Genomic DNA, 19765 nt, shown 5'->3' on the forward strand with positions numbered 1-19765 from the left:
GTCAATATTGACTGAAATGAAATATGTTATAGCGATGGTGTGGCTATTTCACTGAGCTTGCTGTTACTGTAGCCTATTATAGCCTATTACATTATATCTGGCTGGGTGCAATTGGCTGCGTGCGCGTGATTACTGAGGTAATGTTATTTTAAAATTAGAGGCTTTGGCAAGCAAATTCTGATGAATCGATATTTGATCAAACTGCGTGAATAACATGTTTTTTTTTGGCCAAAACGTGGGATCTTTTCCCTCGGTCTGGCCTCTGCCCCGCACCCTAAATTTGCGGCTATGCCTGCCGAGAAGCGTCCAATCTGGGGCTGCCTGAACGGGCGACAAGTCAGGCCGTTGTAAAGTCAGCTCACACTTAACAGTAAAACCACCGTGAAGCCGGGATTATTATTGCATGATATACGTTACGCCATGCATGAAAGCGAGTCTGTCATCACTGAAATCATCACCGCAATATTGTAGTAATCATAGTAACGATTGACTTGTTAAATCTGCGTCGCGAGAGTGGAGACGGCTTCACTGTGAATGCAAGTCGGAGGAAAAAGAGGTGGAATGAGTTAGTAGCAACTTTGTAAGATACTGGTCGAAATAATAACTAATTAAATTATATTTTTAGTCTAATGGGTGAAGTAGCAGTTCGCGATATCATCACATCAAAGAGGACAGTTAAGATAGAGATAATAGTACATTTGAATAGAAGTAAAATTTTAGTTTAGTGAGCGAAATAAAGTCAGTGGAGTGCATCGTTTTCAGAGGCTCCGTGTGGAAATGATGACTGGTGATCTCTGTTCCGCCTGAGGAAAATGCGTAACGGGTGGTTCGACAGGTAAAGAATACAGTATGTTATCAGTAAATAGAGGGTATAATGTTGCTATTTGATCAGCGATGGAATAGCGCTAAAGGGATTAGGAAATATTGGTTGGTTGTAGCTGGTTGCAAGTTGGCGAGAGTAAGAGCGTGTATTTCCTTTGAGATTTTCAAAATAAGCAGAGTAGCCTATAAGTTTAGCGTGGGATCTTGCTAGAATATAATAAATAGGTTTTATAATTTGTGGTGACCGGATTGATAGGAAACTGATTATGAAAACGACTAGATAATGAATATAATAGAATAGAGCTATATTTGTCATTCTTATAGCCCTATGAGAATAGAGGATATATATATATATATCTACGCATATGTACCTAGAGTGTGGAGCGTGGTGATGTGCGCATGAACGTCTATTGTGATTTCGGATGGAACAGCTGTGGTATGCGCGACTGTGTGATCGAAGGAGCGTCTGTGTGTATTATTTTAACAAAGCGTGAATAAGCAGACCTCAAATAGCCAGTCTAAGTAAGAATAAGAGTGGATTGGAATAAAATAGGCATATGGGAGTAATCTATTAAATGATGAGTTACGCGGGGGACTTATAGAACTTTGTGTGTGTGTTTGTTTGTTTGATTCATTGTCAGGAAAGGCTGGGGCAGGATATGCGGATGTGCGGAGTCTGAGTTGAGCGGGTGTGAGATGCATTAGGCTACTCCGATTAGTTTCATTCGTATTTTGTTGTAGTGAAAAAGAATGACTTTAGTGTGTGAATGAGGATGTCTGCGAACAGTCATCAAGCTGAATAAATATTGGTCAAAGATGGTTTTTTACAGATAGACTATAGCGTGTGTGTGAGAGATGTGATGGCTGCTAGATTGTTTGGAGTAGCCTAGTGGGAACGTTGGGCTGAAGTGGTAGCCTATATGATGATTTGTATGTGTACAATGATCCGTGAATATTCATTTATAAAGTCGATTGGGTGCTTGATTGGTGTTAAATTAGTTGCCTAATCAATGAATGTGTGTGTTGCTCTGTGTGCTGCGGTTATAACTGAGGCTGAAAGGGGAAATGGTTGTGTAAGAGTTATAAGCTAAATGATTTAATTCATGAATACATCGTACGTCAATTAATGTAGGCCTATAGGACGATAGGCTAATTACAAATTCACTTAGTAAAATGAATAGTTTATGTAGTATCTAGCCTACATAATAAGGGATTACTTTATGTTGTGTAGTAACATCCTGTTGTATGCGCAATGAGGCGCGGATGGATCTCTCTCCGCCTGTTCACCCTGAGTATCGACCATTAAAAAACATAGTTCTTTTGATTAATGTCTAGTTGTGTAGTTAGGCCACATATACAACAGTTTATGTTTAGTTTTATTTACTTATTTACATGGTTATAATACACTGCTGAATTTAACTCTCGGGGGTTACTGTAGAGGTCATTCTTCATTTTTATTGGTCCCATTAAGTGGTAAAATAGGGGAAAGGACTGCAAGAAAAAGTCTTAAATAGGGGTTTTTCTACATCTGTAGTGGGGAGTTTAGGGTCTTAAAATTAGTTGCACATAGGCTGGTATTAATAATTAAAATGATTAGTGGAGTTTCTGTTAACAAGCGTGGTATACGTCTTAACGGTGGGAACATAGCATTTGACTACAGTTCATACCAGAATATGACATTGAAACTACAATACCCAGAGTGCTTTGCAGCATGGAGCAGGAAGTAGATTGGCCAATCAACAATCAGGAGCCTAGGACTAGTGGTTGTTAGTTAATGTAAGCTACTATTTAGGGAGAATTGAGCGGATACTACATTTTTGTTTGCAAATTATATAGGCCTATATTTTTACATTCGCAAAACAGGTTAGAGTAATCGTTTCCGGTGTGATTTTCGCATTCTGTTTTTAGCCGAATTGTGGAACATTGTCGTGTCACGGTTGAGTTTGTGTCATAGACAGACGAGATTGATTCAGCTGTTTTTATGATTTGTTGAATAACCATTGCAGTGGACGCGCATCTGAGCAGACGTCTTTGTGTTCTGCTCCGGAACACCAAACATGGAGCCGCAGCATAGTCTGCGGTGAGTCAGTCAAGTCATTTGATATTTGTGGGTGTTCCCGGACATGTGCCTCTATGAGGCGCCTACAGAGTGACGTAGTGTCGATCTGGCGTATAGCCATTGACGTATGGCTAGAAGTAACTACAGTTCCCAGAAGACCTTGCGATGCAGCAGGCTTGGCTGCAGGAACTAGACTATTCATTCTGACTGCAAATCAGCTGCGAGCGTAAACATGATGCAGGTCGGATGATGTTGGCTTGTGATAGCGTTGAATTAAGGAAGTTCTGTTAAGTTACCAGTAGCACCAAGATTATTTTGTGGGATAAAGTGTCGAACCAGAGAACACACATGCAATCACCAGGAGTAACATGTACAGAATGACAATCTTTATTTTATTTAAGTAACAGTTTAGAATGTGCTTGGGGTTGCTAGGTGAGGAGATGATTGATCACTGCAAGCCACTGCGAATGTCTGTATGCTCCCCAGGCCAGAGTCACACTCCCTGGCTCTCTCCTTGTGTCGGAGTGACCCATGGCTGGATAGTCAGTCACACTTGACGCTCATTAGTTCCATTACCTGCGCTCGGTGCGATAAGTGAGTCACTGTTTACTACATCACAATATGAGGCTGTGACTGACCTTGGTTGACCTGTTGATTTGATTCAGTTAGACTACTATACATTTACAGGTTGATTAGTTGGTTGTTATTAATGGATTCATGATTGATTAGTGAGGTTTATGGATTAAGTGGATATTGGTGTGATTGAAGTCTATCAGTGTTGAGTAATTGTTGGATGAGTCGATTTATTGCTTGAACTAAATGGGCAGAGAGTGCTGTTTGTTGAGGTAATGGTTGTTTAGGTAACATTGGAGAAATAAAGAAATTCATTTGACATTTGATGAAGTTATTTAGGCTGGTTGTAATACTATCTGAAGTTTGATAATTAGTAGCCTGTATAAATTAAAGGAGTGGATTAACTCTTAGTCTGTTCATTTAAGTTCAATCATTTTTAAGTAGTATACAAGGGCCTCAGTATAGATTGGTTGGGAAAGCATTGATGGGATAGGCTTTGATTGATCATTGCTTGTGCTTGTGTCAATTGATCTAGTGATTGTTGATTGAATACTGATCATGGGTTTATTTTGTGGATGGCGGATTGCGATGTGGTTATTGATAATGTAATTGAGTTGACTTAGTTGTCCAGTTGACTAGGTAGTGGACTTCTGATTGGTGCAGAATAAATGAGAAAATATCTCTGTTCCGTTAATCTCTCATAGAAGGGAGCTGAAAGGTGGAACAAATAGCCTACGTTACGCCATGGATCTAGATGAGGAGATATAATGGATCATTTATATGATAATAGTAAATATGTCGTTTTTAGCTAAGGGCTAATTTGCACCTGCATTCTTCAGGACATAATATAAACATGCAAAATAAGAGACAACATCAAAACAGCGTACAGTACAAAGGCTGCCGGTAGGAACAACAATGGGACATAATAATTGTGCGTTAAGGGATGAGAGAATTAGATTACATAGGAATAAAGTATGTGGGTGTGACAGCTAAATTAATTATGATCATTATTATTAGTTATGGTTGCGATAATGATTTGATTGAGGGTTTTAGATCAATATTTGGCACTGTGCAGTTTCACTAGCTTGCTAACCGAGGCTCTGTTTTCAGGTAATAATGGACATACGAGGTGTTTGCTCATTAGACGGCTTTGCAAAATGGGGGCTTTGATAGTTAAATACACATTTTTTTGTACTTTTATAGGAAATCTATAGCACTAGCCCAGGGTGATGGATTTTTATAGGTGGGGTGGACCTATATGGTTACTTTTGGACATAAGTAGGATGTAGGAGTCACTACACATTCTGTATAGATCTCTGACTGACACCAGTAAACAAACACATAATGTTTAGATCACATTAGCATTGCATAGGAGCGGTGGATAATAAATGTTCAAGTCAATAACAGCCAATAGGACATGCGTCATCCGAGCCACGTTTGAAAGTATTTGCCTTCAGCAGAAATCGTGTTATGATGATACAAATGCTACAATACTGGCTCCACCAAATACTACTGTTGGAATGATGTTGGTTTAAGGCTGCACACAGCTCCTCTCTCAGTTGGATTTGAATGTTTGACATTGGGTCCCTCCCCCAATACTCACTTCCTGACTTAAGTGACTAAATGACTGGCTTTGGCACCCAGCATAATGAACCAAGGGTTGAAATGTACAAAGGGTTAGCTGCTGATTAGGCGTGTTGTAAACTGGTGAACGTGGTCTTGTGAAATCCGCATTGTTGTGTGGCTTTATTGCAACAACAAAAGTAAAAAGGGAAAACGTGAATGGGGACAGAATTGGGGAAATAATACGTTGAAAGTCCACCGCACCTTCTCATGCACATATGGTTTACAGACTGAGCTGTACTGCGTTATAAGCAAAACATTTGAATGACGACACAGGATACATGTAGGCTACATTATGATTTAGTAAGTTATCATGTCAGTTTTAATAGTTTGTGGGTATGAATTTCCCAATGGGGATAAATAAGGGATAACTTAACTTATTGTGGGGTGTCTCTTCTTTTGCATTGTGGCATGTAAGCAAACTTTTCAATTGTCCATTTAAAGATCAGTGCCATTGTAATCTCACAACTGCTGCGGTATTGACATAGTTTTCAAAAGTTGTTTAGTGAAGTAAAATACAGTTATATAATTACAGAGGGGGGCAGAGATGCCTCCCATGAGTCTGTTGGCCATAAGGCTTTGAGATGTGTTCTGTTAATTTTTACATCTCATTACAGACGAACCAGCGTGGGGTCATTTGCCTCTTATGATCCTGACCCCGTAGCAGATTGTGTGAGTGGTGAACAAACAAACCTAATATCTCGGAAAACTAGGTTATAGGCTATGTTATGTAGCTTATCATGTTAACATTTTGGTTGAGAACAACAGTAGCGCAGGAGTTTGATGCATAGCATATGCATGTCGTGTTAACGTTGCGTGAACTTTTTACAGTTTAAAAATAGAAAATAGACAGTCAGCCGGCTAGAGTCGGACACTCAAGCCTCGCGAGGCTCACGCTCCATAGGGTCCCATTGCTGTTGCCACCTGGTGATGTGGTTTGGTTACCAAGATGTTGCTCAGGCTGGTCCTTTGTGTAGGATGTAAGTGTTTGTTTTGAGCAAGGGGGGTGAATTTGGTAACTGGAGTAAGATACAGTAGCATGATATGTTAGGAAATTGATTGATTATCATCATATAGCGGTAGAGCTGTAAACTGTTAACTTGGAACGTCACACTGCATGGTTATTTCAGGGTTTAACAAAAGCATGATGTCACTGATACATACAGACGCATTTAGCCCTGGAAAATAGTGCTCAGTATGGGTTGAAGTTTGAGGGCACAACATGGTGTACGTTTAGGACAGGCTAATATCAAGGTTTTCTTTGTTTTCTATTTGGTGTTTAGGTCACAGTTGTAGGACATAGCCTACTGACATATTGACGAGTCAGGTTAAGTCCTGGTTCACGAGCGTGTTCTAGGTGGTTTCACAGGAAATGTGTTTATACGTCTAGCTGGCAATAGTAGCAATTACATTATAATGATACCACATTGGACGATCATGTGTTGGAGAGAATTGAAAGTTGGTGTTTTGATGAGTTGTGGGTGTGGTTGAGTTTTTCAACTAGGTTCCTGTGTGTGTGTGTTTGGGTGATAGGAAACATTTGAGATGGGGTTGTGATTTTAGCCTTAGAGGATTGTACCGGCTCATCGCGTGTTGGTGTCATGGTCTACGTGCTGGCACAATAGTGTATATGCAAGACACATGGGAGTTCTTCCGTTTTACTATGTAATGGGTAAAGTAAATAAGTACTATTTATTTGTGTAAGCACCTTTTTCAGCATGGATGCAGTGTTACATAGTGGTTTGAAGTCAAAAATAAAATCCAACAACATATAAAATTTGGCAAAACGGATCTAGAGATAATACACTATGGGTTGACTGAGAGTTCTGAGTACAAAATCAGCGGTTCAAATCTGCAGGAGTCCAAACACCTGTCTGGAGAAGAGGGTGTTCAGCTGTCCCTTGAACCTCCCCATAGAGGCAGAGTATGACATTTGTCCCTTTGTGAGTAAGGGACGAGGGGGGAGGTAGGTATAGAAGATAATAATATTATTGTTGTGTTTGGTAAATATATATAGTATCAAATTATGTTTGTTTTTGGGTCCTAAGGGACATCAAGGTGGGTATATGACTACAGAACACAAATAGGGAATTAAAGGCGTGGTAACAAGGGTGTTTATATATATTTGGTTGATTTGATTCACAGATTTGAGTGTTTTGACAACCTTCAAATTATAAGATTAGCAGTACATTCCGTTAAAAGCTCTCATTGAAGTGCACACAATGATTGCGTTTGATGTGAAGAGTCTGCTATGATGGGAAGATATGACACATCAATCGATTAGTTGATGTAGTTATATAAAAATTGGGATACTCAATTATTATTTAGTTAATCAGTTATCATTTATGTTATAAAGATTCAGTTCCCTTTGAGCTGTTAGTTTTGTGGTCGTGGGAAGCGTTTGTTTCAATTCATAGGAAACAGCTGTCAGAGCCACCACAACAACCATGAGGAGAAGATGAGAGTCTGTTGATACGATTCTGGTAATATGTCGATCATCAATATTAGTTAATATAATCATTCTAGTAGTGATCATAAGTTAATTATGCATATATAGGTCAAGTTGTGTTCGTACTGGGTTGTTTGTGTTGTCTTTGTGTGTCTGTTTTTCATTCTTGTCCAGATTAGGTGATGTCATCAGTCTGACGTGGTGAAAGTTGAATTTGCAGCTTGTGATACACAGGAAGCTCTGCGATTAGATGAGATCCTGGACTGGTATTGTAAAAGTTATATTATAGACTGAACTTGTAATCATAATTGCATATTGAATGTTTGACTTTATGTGTTTTTAATCTGTCCTACTGATGTCAGATTTAAGAGGATTGAAATGCAAATTGAAATAATTTAATCTGGAAAATAGTGTCACTGGATCTCAGTTAAATCTTTGAACTTTAGCCTTCCACTACAATAGTTTCTATCGATACTGTACGCCTAAGTCTAGACTGGGCGTCCAGAAATGTTGTTTTCTGTAAAGTAATTCGTTCCAGGTTCAAATTGGGTCAGAGAAGGGCATTGACTGGACTGGAGAAAAGGAAGAGACAACAAGTCCTGGATATGGTGAGATGCACAGGACTGGGTCATAATAATATTACTGATTGAAGTGCTTACCAAGGTAAGTATGGGATTTAAATACCTTCAAAAATAGAAACAGAAATTCTTAGTTTAGGATATTCATTTAATAATGGATGCACGATACACTGTTTGGTTTGACAGATTGTCAAAACCTTTTGACTGAATTTGGATCTGAAAGGTCAGATGACTTGATAACTGGCCTGCATTTATATAGCACCTTTATCCAAAGCGTTGTACAATCACTAGTACATTCATTCATTCATACACTGATGGCGGCAGGTTACCATGAAGGGTGCCGACATTATCAGGAGCAATTTTGGGGCACAGTGTCTTGCCCAAGGAGGATGTTGACATGCAGATTGGAGGAAGCAGGAATCAAACCACAGACCTCTGTTAAGCCAAAGTCTGCTTGGAGACTTGTGATATTTTTTCCTAAATAAGAAAAGTACGAATTGTGGAAACATATATTGTCTAAGTATCGTGCATCTTAGGGCGTAAACGGTTGAGTTAATAAGAATACTAATTGCCATCTCCATTTTCCTACTGTCCTATTACCTCTATTCTATCCTCTTGCTAATGCCTTCTCAGAGAAAATCAGACGGGCCATGACAAGGAGTTGATGCCAGTTCCAGACCTGGCATACTGAGGAGATGCATACTGAGGAGATGGGGGCTCCAGACATTATTCATCCTTGGGGACAAGGACCAGAGAGGAGCCATACCAGAATGAGCCATGAAGGGTGCTGATCTGCTGCAGGAACCACCATGGTTGATACCCTTTCAAGAATACACTCGAATAGCAACAGAGAGGACTGTTGCGCGTTGCCTTCAGTCGTGGAGATAGCGTTCGTGTCCCAGCTAACCAGTCGAACGCCTGCGAATGGACACATGGATTCATCGGCTGATTTAATTAAATTTGATGGGCCCAGTGTTTTTATTTTTATTTTGACAGTTATGCTCATCATAATATTTATTTCACAGAGACAATAAGAAGGAACTTCTGTTTAGACTTTGTGATTTCCAAGTGTCTCAAAGTGTTTAATAGGATGATAAGGATATGTTGTCTTAAGATTTGTTGCCTTTAAGTAGTCTACTGTTACTCTTTTGTAGTCTGTATGAAAACATGGATTGGATGTCTTAAAGAGGATTATATCTAGTGATGCTTTAATAGTGAATCACATGGGTTGAGTTAATATGAGTCTGACCTGGTCATTTGTGATTTATATGTTGATATTGTTACATCACTGTATTACTAATGATGATTTGACATCTCTGTGTCAGTTGATGTAAGATACATCCTTTCAATTGTACTTTGTCTTATACCAATGAGAAAGATGTTACTTGTTAATGACAATATTAACTTAGATTGTTATTGTTTTGTTTAACTCTGATAATAGACTGACTGGATTGGCAGATGGACATACATTGGCTGCCCAAATTAAAGGAGCTAAATAAGACTAATTAGGAATTTAGAATAGGTTGGGTGACAACAGATTTTATTGATGACAAGTGGTACGCTGCAGAACGAGAGACAAAATGGTATTTCTGTTAAGATTGATTTACTCTTTCTGTGACTTTAGGAAGTCACAGAGGGGGGAATGTAGTAAATTCCATACTAATTGTAATATCTGATAGTATGACTATATGTGAAATATAGTTACTATTCTCATTTGAAGAAAGGCCACTCTTGACCACTGCAGGCAATACAGGAATGTGTCCTATTCTGAGGGATCTGTTCTCAGTAACTTGAGCAAAGCCAGGTGGCAAGGCCATTTAGATGGAGTGGGTTTGATGTTAGTGACCTCTGCTCTGACCATAGCTTAGCAGGTCAGCCAGGATAGGAGTCCAGTGTGGGTCAAGGATCATTTCCAGATGGGGTTTTGTTATCTTTAAGTCAGATGCTGGGATTGATGGGCATGGAGCTGTCAAACTCGGCGTCAGGATCAGAAAGCTAGACTGGGGAGGCTCAGATGGAATATTAGTTAAGGAAAGGTTTCAAGGCGACCCCAAGGTTTCAAGGAGCTCTTCTGAAGTGGAATTCAAGGAGATGGTCATGTTAGGGTATAAAACCTTTGTCTCTTGGTCTGGCAGGCAGAACGACATCATGACTGGTCCTTCTCCAGGAGAACTGCAGGCTCCTGTGTTAAATGCCATTTGCTGTGCTTGAATAAATGATTATGTTCAAGAGCTTGGTATTGCCGACTTCATTAATTTCATTCCAGGACTCAGCATTGAATTAAACAACATTAACATGATGAGAACATTGTATTTGAATTTGTAATTTGTAAACAGTATTTCTTTTATATATTTCTTGTATTTGAAGTGTATTGCTATCTAAATCCTATTTTTTGCTGCTCCAGTCACCCAGTCTCCCTCCCTCCCAACTCGTACTGACATTTGGTCAGCACCTCCCTTTGCATCACTTGTTAACGCACCTTTTCATCATTTCTTTATGCTGAGACCGTAGCCAACAACTTGTGTTACAGTTATGTTTAGGCAACTAAAACAACTTGTGTTACAGACTTACAGTTATGGTTAGGCAACTAATACAACTTGTGTTACAGTTATGGTTAGGCAACTAAAACAACTTGTGTTACAGACTTACAGTTATGGTTAGGCAACTAATACAACTTGTGTTACAGTTATGGTTAGGCAACTAAAACAACTTGTGTTACAGACTTACAGTTATGGTTAGGCAACTAATACAACTTGTGTTACAGTTATGGTTAGGCAACTAATACAACTTGTGTTACAGTTATGTTTAGGCAACTAAAACAACTTGTGTTACAGACTTACAGTTATGGTTAGGCAACTAATACAACTTGTGTTACAGTTATGGTTAGGCAACTAAAACAACTTGTGTTACAGTTATGTTTAGGCAACTAAAACAACTTGTGTTACAGACTTACAGTTATGGTTAGGCAACTAATACAACTTGTGTTACAGTTATGGTTAGGCAACTAAAACAACTTGTGTTACAGACTTACAGTTATGGTTAGGCAACTAAAACAACTTGTGTTACAGTTATGTTTAGGCAACTAAAACAACTTGTGTTACAGACTTACAGTTATGGTTAGGCAACTAATACAACTTGTGTTACAGTTATGGTTAGGCAACTAAAACAACTTGTGTTACAGACTTACAGTTATGGTTAGGCAACTAAAACAACTTGTGTTACAGACTTACAGTTATGGTTAGGCAACTAAAACAACTTGTGTTACAGACTTACAGTTATTGTTAGGCAACTAAAACAACTTGTGTTACAGTTATGGTTAGGCAACTAAAACAACTTGTGTTACACTTATGGTTAGGCAACTAAAACAACTTGTGTTACAGTTATGGTTAGGCAACTAAAGTTCTATAGATGTCTATTGGACTACCCTGCATGTTGTGGGAGTTCTATAGAAGTCTATTAGACTACCCTGCGCGTTGTGGGAGTTCTATAGAAGTCTATTGGACTACCCTGCACATTTTGGGAGTTCTATAGAAGTCTATTGGACTACCCTGCACGTTGTGGGAGTTCTATAGAAGTCTATTAGACTACCCTGCACGTTGTGGGAGTTCTATAGAAGTCTATTGGACTACCCTGCACGTTGTGGGAGTTCTATAGAAGTCTATTGGACTACCCTGCACGTTGTGGGAGTTCTATAGAAGTCTATTAGACTACCATGCATGTTGTGAGAGTTCTATAGAAGTCTATTAGACTACCCTGCACGTTGTGGGAGTTCTATAGAAGTCTATTGGACTACCCTGCACGTTGTGGGAGTTCTATAGAAGTCTATTGGACTACCCTGCATGTTGTGGGAGTTCTATAGAAGTCTATTAGAGTACCCTGCATGTTGTGGGAGTTCTATATAAGTCTATTAGACTACCCTGCATGTTGTGGGAGTTCTATATAAGTCTATTAGACTCCCCTGCATGTTGTGGGAGTTCTATAGAAGTCTATTGGACTACCCTGCATGATGAAAAAGAGCAGACAAAAAAGCAGTACCCAGTGCCTTAAGAAGTGACGCCAAGAGGTCACCAAACGTCAGTATTTGACGAGTCGGGAGTGACAACGGGTTGAAAGGATCAATAATATTAATCTAATCCAAACCGTGTCCCTCAGGTCCGCAGGATCCTGGAAGTTCTGGAGAAACCATATTCAAATGCACTTGAGCCAGGTTTTCCATATTCATGCGGCGAAGCAGATCAGGAAGGGAGGGAACTGAGGTGTGAAGAAAGCAGAACCAGCCTGGATCCAGCCTGTGACAGGAAGCCTCCTGCCTGGGCGAGAAGCATCTGCATCACCTGATCCTCATAAAGACTCCCAGACCCAGAGGAGAGAGACCTCCACCTCACACCTGGTTTACTCTCGGTGTGCCGTCTCTATCCAGTGTGTTCTTGTGTTCATCAGTATGAGCATAGATCTTGTGTGTGCGTGTGTGTGATCACATGCTTTTATTGCGAGTATGGAAAAAGGCAGTGTACAATAACAGAACAGCATCACAGTCAACTCAGAATCACTTTATTTGTCAGGACATGCATTCCAAAAATGTGACCTGAGTTTGATACACTGTTGGAAAGAGGAGAATGTACAGGTAATATTTCTGCTGATATCTTTATCTACATTTATCTTTGTCTCTCAAAGACTGAGTGAGATGCACCCTTTTATGTTTTTGAGAAAAACGGCCTCAAAGTATGACAAAGTAAGCTAGTTCTGCTTGTCACTCTACCTTTATCAGCTTCAAAACTTCATTTAGCTTTCAAATTTCACAATAATCTTGACACAGAATGAAAAAGCCAACCCATTATTTTACTCAAATCTGGTGAAACCCCAAAACAGACAAAAGCAATCAATATTTTCTCATAAAATCATGTTGCTACACAAATGGGCCAGTGCGACATGCGACTGATTTTGTCAAACCAGGTCACAAATAGCCCCGCCCCCACTCCCACGTTTTTACAATGCATGGAATAAGTTGTAAGTGTTGCAGTAACAGCATGTGTTCACAGAATGATCCATACTGACACACAAGTCGATGTGTTTAGCTGATGATGTATGACGGCTCAGATGACCAGTCACAGAATGACCTGTCTGGGTCTGAAAACACCACCAACACACTGGCACTCAGTTACAGACAGTTGGACTCTACAGTCTGCTTCTTACTTTGTACACAAACAAGCTGCGAGCACATATGTGAATCTCTGGAATGCAGGATGGTAGGGGCAGCCCACCCTACTCTGCCTTTGCCACCCTGGAACTGCATTTCAAAATGTGCCCCCACCGCCCCCTTTTAGCCAATTGGCATGAACACAAACACACGCCTTCACAGACACACACTTGACCTCCATGCCAAATTTCAGCCCTCTGTCCCCTGCCATCCTACATTTCAAAATCCCCCCATCCCTTTTTAGACAATTGGCATGAACACGAACACACACCTTTATACACACACACTTGACCGCCATGCCAAAATTCAGCCTTCTGCCTCTGACATCCTGCATTTCAAAATCAAACCCCCCCCCCCCCCACGCATACACACTGCCCCCCTTTTAGCCAATTGGCATGAACACAAGCAGACACACCTTCACACATACACACTTGACCTCCATGCCAAATTTCAGCCTAGGGTGAAATCTGTGGCCGCTAAAGCGTGGTGAACTTTTTGTGGACCAACCGACCAACAAAGTGACTGCTGGTCGCAGCTAAAAAGTATGTGTAACTAAGTCTAATGAATTGAAGCAGTATCACTACAAAAATGATCCCTTTAAGATGGCTACCGTTGATATAATGTCTTAATCTATACAGAATCTGTGTGGTGTGTGTTTTGATATAATTGGTAGCATACAGTATGTGTGTAATAGTTTGTCAATATTTGCAATAAAAGATCTGGTACTTGTTTGTCATGAAAGTGCATTAATTAACTGGATGAATTGTGTAGATAGGAAGGTCTGTTTTAGACCCAGTTAGAAGAGATATTGTTTTAGCTCAGTATCGGGGGGTGGGGGGGCGTTTGACTAATCTCTAAAAGACATGTTTTATTATAGAGCTAATACCCAAAATAGTGTATCTTTTATTGATAAATGGATACAGCCTTGATGCAGTCAGTAGCAATAAAAAAAATATATGGGGTTTTATAATGTTGCCAATGCATTGTATTCTTTGAAGTTTTCTTAAAAGTATATAATAAGCATCTGGGTAGTGTAGAAGTAAAAAAAAAAGTAGAAAATATTGCTGGCACCAGCTGGGTCCAGTTGTTCAGAAGTCATCTTATCGGATTGGATCAAATCTTTAAAATAGGTTGTTCGAAACAAAGTAAAGATTCTGAAATCAAGTAACACATTTGATAAAGTAGACATAGAATAATCCCCCAAACAGCTGTGTAGTAATATCCCTATTTTCTGTTAATTATTCACTTCCTGTCCTCACCAACCTCACTTCCTTTCCCCGCCTTCGCTCATCACTAATTGGCTCTTGTTTTCACCATTTGTCACCCCTCATTTACCTGATTAAGTTCACCTGATCACCATTGGAAGACTGCATTCACTCAGTTATGGTAAGAGGAGTTTATTTTACTCTAGTTCTTATTCTACATCAATGTTAGTTTAATTGGGAACTTTATTTTCTTGAGATGTTAGACTAATTTGATGTTTTGTGTTAAGTTTTAAACTTGTATTTGTTTTCTTTCAAACTCAAAGTCGATGTGTACCCCCCCCCCCCCCCCTTATGTGCATGAATGCCTCTTCTTTCTTTCAGAAATTAAAGCTTTGTTAATTAAGTTTTCTGGCATTATTCCCACGATGCATCATGCATTCTGAACCTCTTTATTTACAAGCTGTAATATCCAACAAAAACAATACATGTCATTTTAACTGTCACTTATCACAAACAATGACATCATCAGAGATGAACCAGTCGAAAGTAGTTTCTAACAATTGCGTCCATTATTGGGTCTTAAACATCCTGATATAACGTCATCACAGAGAGGGACATTGTGCCTGGTGGTGTGTTGTTTTCTGTCCCTTCAAATAAAAACACATGAAGTGACGTCATGCTGGCTATTCTACCTGTTGTTCTTTACATAGCTAGTAGCCTACATTGTGATATGTAGCCCCACTGGTAATCCAGATTTCTTAATCTTCAAAAGTTTGTATCAAACTAGCAGAACAAGTGGGCATAGCCTGATATTGTGGCTTTGGTTGATGTTTGATTAACCCAAGGAATTGGTCAGACTGTATTTAGCTTAGGTGAAAGACAGTTGATGGACATTTCATACAGTTTTACACAAGACTTCCAAGAGATTTCAAGATTTCAGATATAATTGCATTTTTTTAAATTAAAAAACGATATCAAAGTTGAACCTTTTCCCTTATTTTTTTTCACCTATACATCAGAGGGACTGAGAGAAGACCAGTCGGCGATCATGAAGACTGAAGCATGTAAAAGGAGGGACGTCTGCGTGTGCCGTCCCAACTATGCCGCCATCTTCCTCCTCCTGTCGGTGAACGTCCTCTACTTCCTGCTGCGCCACATCCCCCTGCTGGAGGTGAGAACACAGTTTGAGCTTCTCTTGGTTAGAGGATCACGTCAACTGTTAAGAAGGTTCTGGTCAAGGTGCTAAAAGGGGATGGGCGATGGTAGCACAGTGGATAAAGGTGTTGCTATTTACAAACTGTCAAATCACCCCTTGGACGTTGCCGGATCAAATCTGCCCTGGGCAGGTGGCATCTGAACTGACAGATAAACTTGGGAGGTCACGTGCAAGTGACCTCAATGCCAGCCGGTCTAGCTGATGATGAATCAAATCCATTACAGCAGCTCATGTGGCACATAGCACACACCAACTTATGTAGTCAGAGGTAATGTTAGCTGCTGGTTTCACTTTGTGCACGCGTAATGAACTGCAGTCTACAAACATCGTTGACGTTTGTCAAGCTACAAACTTTGAGAGGAGAGCACAAGTTTACCTGATGGCTGGGCACATGGTTGTGTGTGTTTTTCCCCTCTTTTCATGATCGATAAGGATAGTTTACTTCATCCTCATATCAAAGTTGTAAACCAAACCTTTTTTTGCTTGTGTCCCACTTTGACGTCACAAAAATCTAGGACCCAGATATTCAAATGTCACTACATCGGTAATATCATCAGTGGCATGATGTCACATGTTACAGTATGCTGACCTTTTTCTCAGAATTCTGACTATAACCTCAGAAGTCTTCTGACCCCCCCCCCCCACACACACACACACACACAATTCTGAGTTTATATATTCAGAATTCTGACTTTATTCTCCGAATCCTGATGTAAACTCAGGACTCAAATAATGTTTTTCACATGATGTAGCCCTAATGATTAATCCTCTTTTGTAGTTTCAAATTAAAAGGGCGATTGAATTCCAGGCGACCCCAAGGTTCAGAACCCCTGTTGTAAACACACACGAGGGGGAGGCGTGGTCCTTCACACCAGAGATGGTGGGATATCAAAGCGAGACACCCCATCTTCCAGTCACTTCCAGGTATCTGTGTCATGTGGGTTTTGTCCATGGTTTTCCATGGCCATGTCCACTTAGGAGACATGTGGCAGGTCCTGAGTCTATTGGAGTCAATAGGAGTGAACCTGATCACAGATTATGACAGATTCTTTCGCCCCGTAGTCATCAAAGTAAATATTTGCGGCCCATTTTCCGCAAGCCATATTCATCATATCAACATTCTGACAGTAGAATGATCTTTTTCTAACCTGACGCTGCCAGATGGACGGTATAGCTCCACATACATTTCACTAAACCAGTCGATCTGGGAATGCAGTAACCAGACCCGCTGACGGAGGCGGGCACTTTTTCCAAGCTACTTGGCAGGTGATTGGATGACCCATCTGTCTATCACCGCTGGTGGGTGTTAACTTCAACCAATCAGATCGCCGAAGGTGCTTGTGCCTGATCTCCGTGGTATTCATTGATTGAGTCCTCACGGTCGTAAAGTCACCTTCGAAGCATTTAGTTAGATTATAACGAACTAGTTGTGTGGCTTAGCCTTCCCAAATGTTGAGGGTCATTTTTTAGAATTTAATACATTACATTCAATTTCATTCAGACTGCCTGCCACTTCCGCGGCGGCAGCCATGTTGACGAGTGAAAAGAACTACAAAGACCAAAGTACCCACTACTTGCCCAGACGAGCCTGAGCCCGCCTACGGCTGCCGCTGATTCGTCGGGCCGGCATGGTTCGACCAATCATCTTAACTGCCTGTGCATGACAAGATGGATACGTCGAGAGAATCTCTTTTGATCTCGCGAGGTTATCCATCTTGCAAGCAAGGTTAATCTTTTTCAGACAGATCAGGAGAAAATGTAATTTGCTCAAGACCAGCAACACACTCTCGTGAGATTTGATAACAGGAGCTCACGTTAGCAGGGAGCGATTAGCTAAAGCTACACGTGAAGTTCGTTAATGTAGTAGCTAAATCTGTGGTTAATTGAATATCTTAGTTACAATTAGATTGGGTGACGCTTTACAATACAGCCCGCAACTTACAGGTTAAGTAGGCTACAGGGGAACAAAATCTGAGTTTATGGAATAAGGGGGTAATAAAGGGGGACTTATAAAGAACTTATACCATACCTATTTTTGTAACTACTGGGTACCTATTCTGTTATTACCGTATATATTTTTTCAACTACTGGGTACCTATTCTATTGTTACAGGGTACGTATGACCTATGAGAAATAATAATTTTAATTTAGGAGAACTTATACTGTAGTTATTCTGTAACTATTGGGTACCTAGTATACAGGGTAACTACAGGGGAGCGGGGCTGTATTCTAAAGTGATGTTAATTCGCTCCTAGTTGCATGTAATTACACGGTAACTAGAGGTGCGCGGGCTATATTCTAAAGCAACGTTAATTCCCTCCCAGTTTGTAATTACAGGGTAACTAGAGGTGCGCGGGCTATATTCTAAAGCAACAACCTAAGCGACAAAGTCTATGGCCGAAACTGTTGTCAAATAGCGTTAAATTACACTTTATTGCATCTGGAACGAGAGTGTGCCTTCCCCTGCACTATCAACATACTCGTTTAGTTACATTCCAATTCATCAACTTTGGAGAGTAATTTACCCCCCCCCCCCCTCCCGACATGCTAGGTTGACATGCTTCGTCCCAATCGATTCCTTATTTCTTCTACTTTCATATGGTATAAAGATCACCACTCACGCTTTAAAAATGAGCTCGCTGTCAGCCATCGATTTACAGCCAAATTCAGTTAAAAAATGTGGGAATTTAAGGTTGCGGGTTTTATTATAAAAAATTACAGCATGAAACATCAATACGTCAAAAATAGCGCTGCTCGGTGAACCATTTCCACGCCGAATTTAATAGAAGGCTCGGACAACTTGAAATCAATTGACTTACTTGCATATCCATGCCGTCTGTAGTGGAACCGCTGCAGCCGAGACGTTGCAAATATTCCAGTTTTCTGACATTGCAAATATCCCAGTATCGCGCCGTAGCAAGGCTCCCGCAACTTGAAACTCGTTTTGGGTCGTAATCCAATGCAACGACTGGCTTGTGAACACATTGATAAAAAGTAAATAAAAATAAGGGGGAAATATAATATGCTGCTACTGTCATCAGTAAATGTCGTAAATCATTCCTGTCAGGTCATCACATGGGTCATCACAGGCAGCAAAGTGGATTTCACTTCCTACTTGATTCAGTGTGAGAGACCAGTGGACGATACAATGTCAATCTTAGCAATCTACCCAATCAACAACCAATTTGGTTGAATAAATTAATTGATTGGTATTGATTGGTAATGCCGGGTCCCTGTCCAGCTCAATCTGATTGGTTGAAAAACACATCACTCTCACATCGTTCTCTGTGAATTGCAAGTGTTTTTCTACCAATCATATTTCCCATTAGATAAATTACCAAGTAAATAAACGCCCACAGGGGTAATGTTTTTTTACCTACCCCCTGCAGGCTTGGGCTAGACTCCTGTCTGCATGGAGCTCTCCTTTCCATCAGTGCCATACAGGTCACTGTTACTGAAGCATTTTAAGAATATAATGGATGAAAAAATGAGCGTCTGCACATCAGAAAAAACACATTTGATTGATATTTTATTATACAAAATATGAAAAATGAAAAATTAAAAATATAAAAAATGATAAGACATTTGATTGATATTTTATTATAAAAAATATGAAAAATGAAAAATAAAAAATATAAAAAATGATAAAAAATAAATATGATTAAATCCCCAATCTAATAGAGGAGGACCATCCTCCTATGCCTCACTGGAAAAACCTCCTCTGCTACAGGGGCACGGGCTGTATTCTAAAGCGACGTACCTATCCCTAGCTACGGCCCCTTTTCCCAATGCCCGCCCCTTAACTCATTGAGTGCCAGCCACTTTTGGAGAACGGACGCTCCCAGTGTCAGAGTTTTCAGAGCGTTTTCAGTGATTTCTCGAGGCCCACAGAATATTGTGTGATATTACTATGTAAACACTGAACATGCAGGAGACTCTATTGTATCATCAGCAAAAAAAAGTTTATTGATACCATTTTCCGTTCTTTAGTTAGGAGAAGATGGGTTGATTTGAGGAAAAACAGCCGTTTCAACTTAGAAGCT

General features: G+C 40.1%; 1 protein-coding gene across 1 annotated transcript in view; it reads left to right on the forward strand.

Moving 5' to 3' along the window:
* Positions 1-12442, forward strand: part of selenoo2 (selenoprotein O2) — a gene marked incomplete at both ends in the record, with an annotated part of 34186 nt that extends 21744 nt beyond the window's left edge. The window contains one exon of the mRNA XM_083661399.1: positions 12257-12442. Coding sequence (XP_083517525.1) covers positions 12257-12442 — 186 coding nt within the window. The remainder of the gene's footprint in view (positions 1-12256) is intronic.
* Between the last annotated feature and the right edge of the window lie 7323 nt (positions 12443-19765).

The sequence above is a fragment of the Poromitra crassiceps genome, assembly GCF_964638095.1.
Source record: "Poromitra crassiceps genome assembly, chromosome: 2".
NCBI lineage: Eukaryota > Metazoa > Chordata > Actinopteri > Beryciformes > Melamphaidae > Poromitra > Poromitra crassiceps.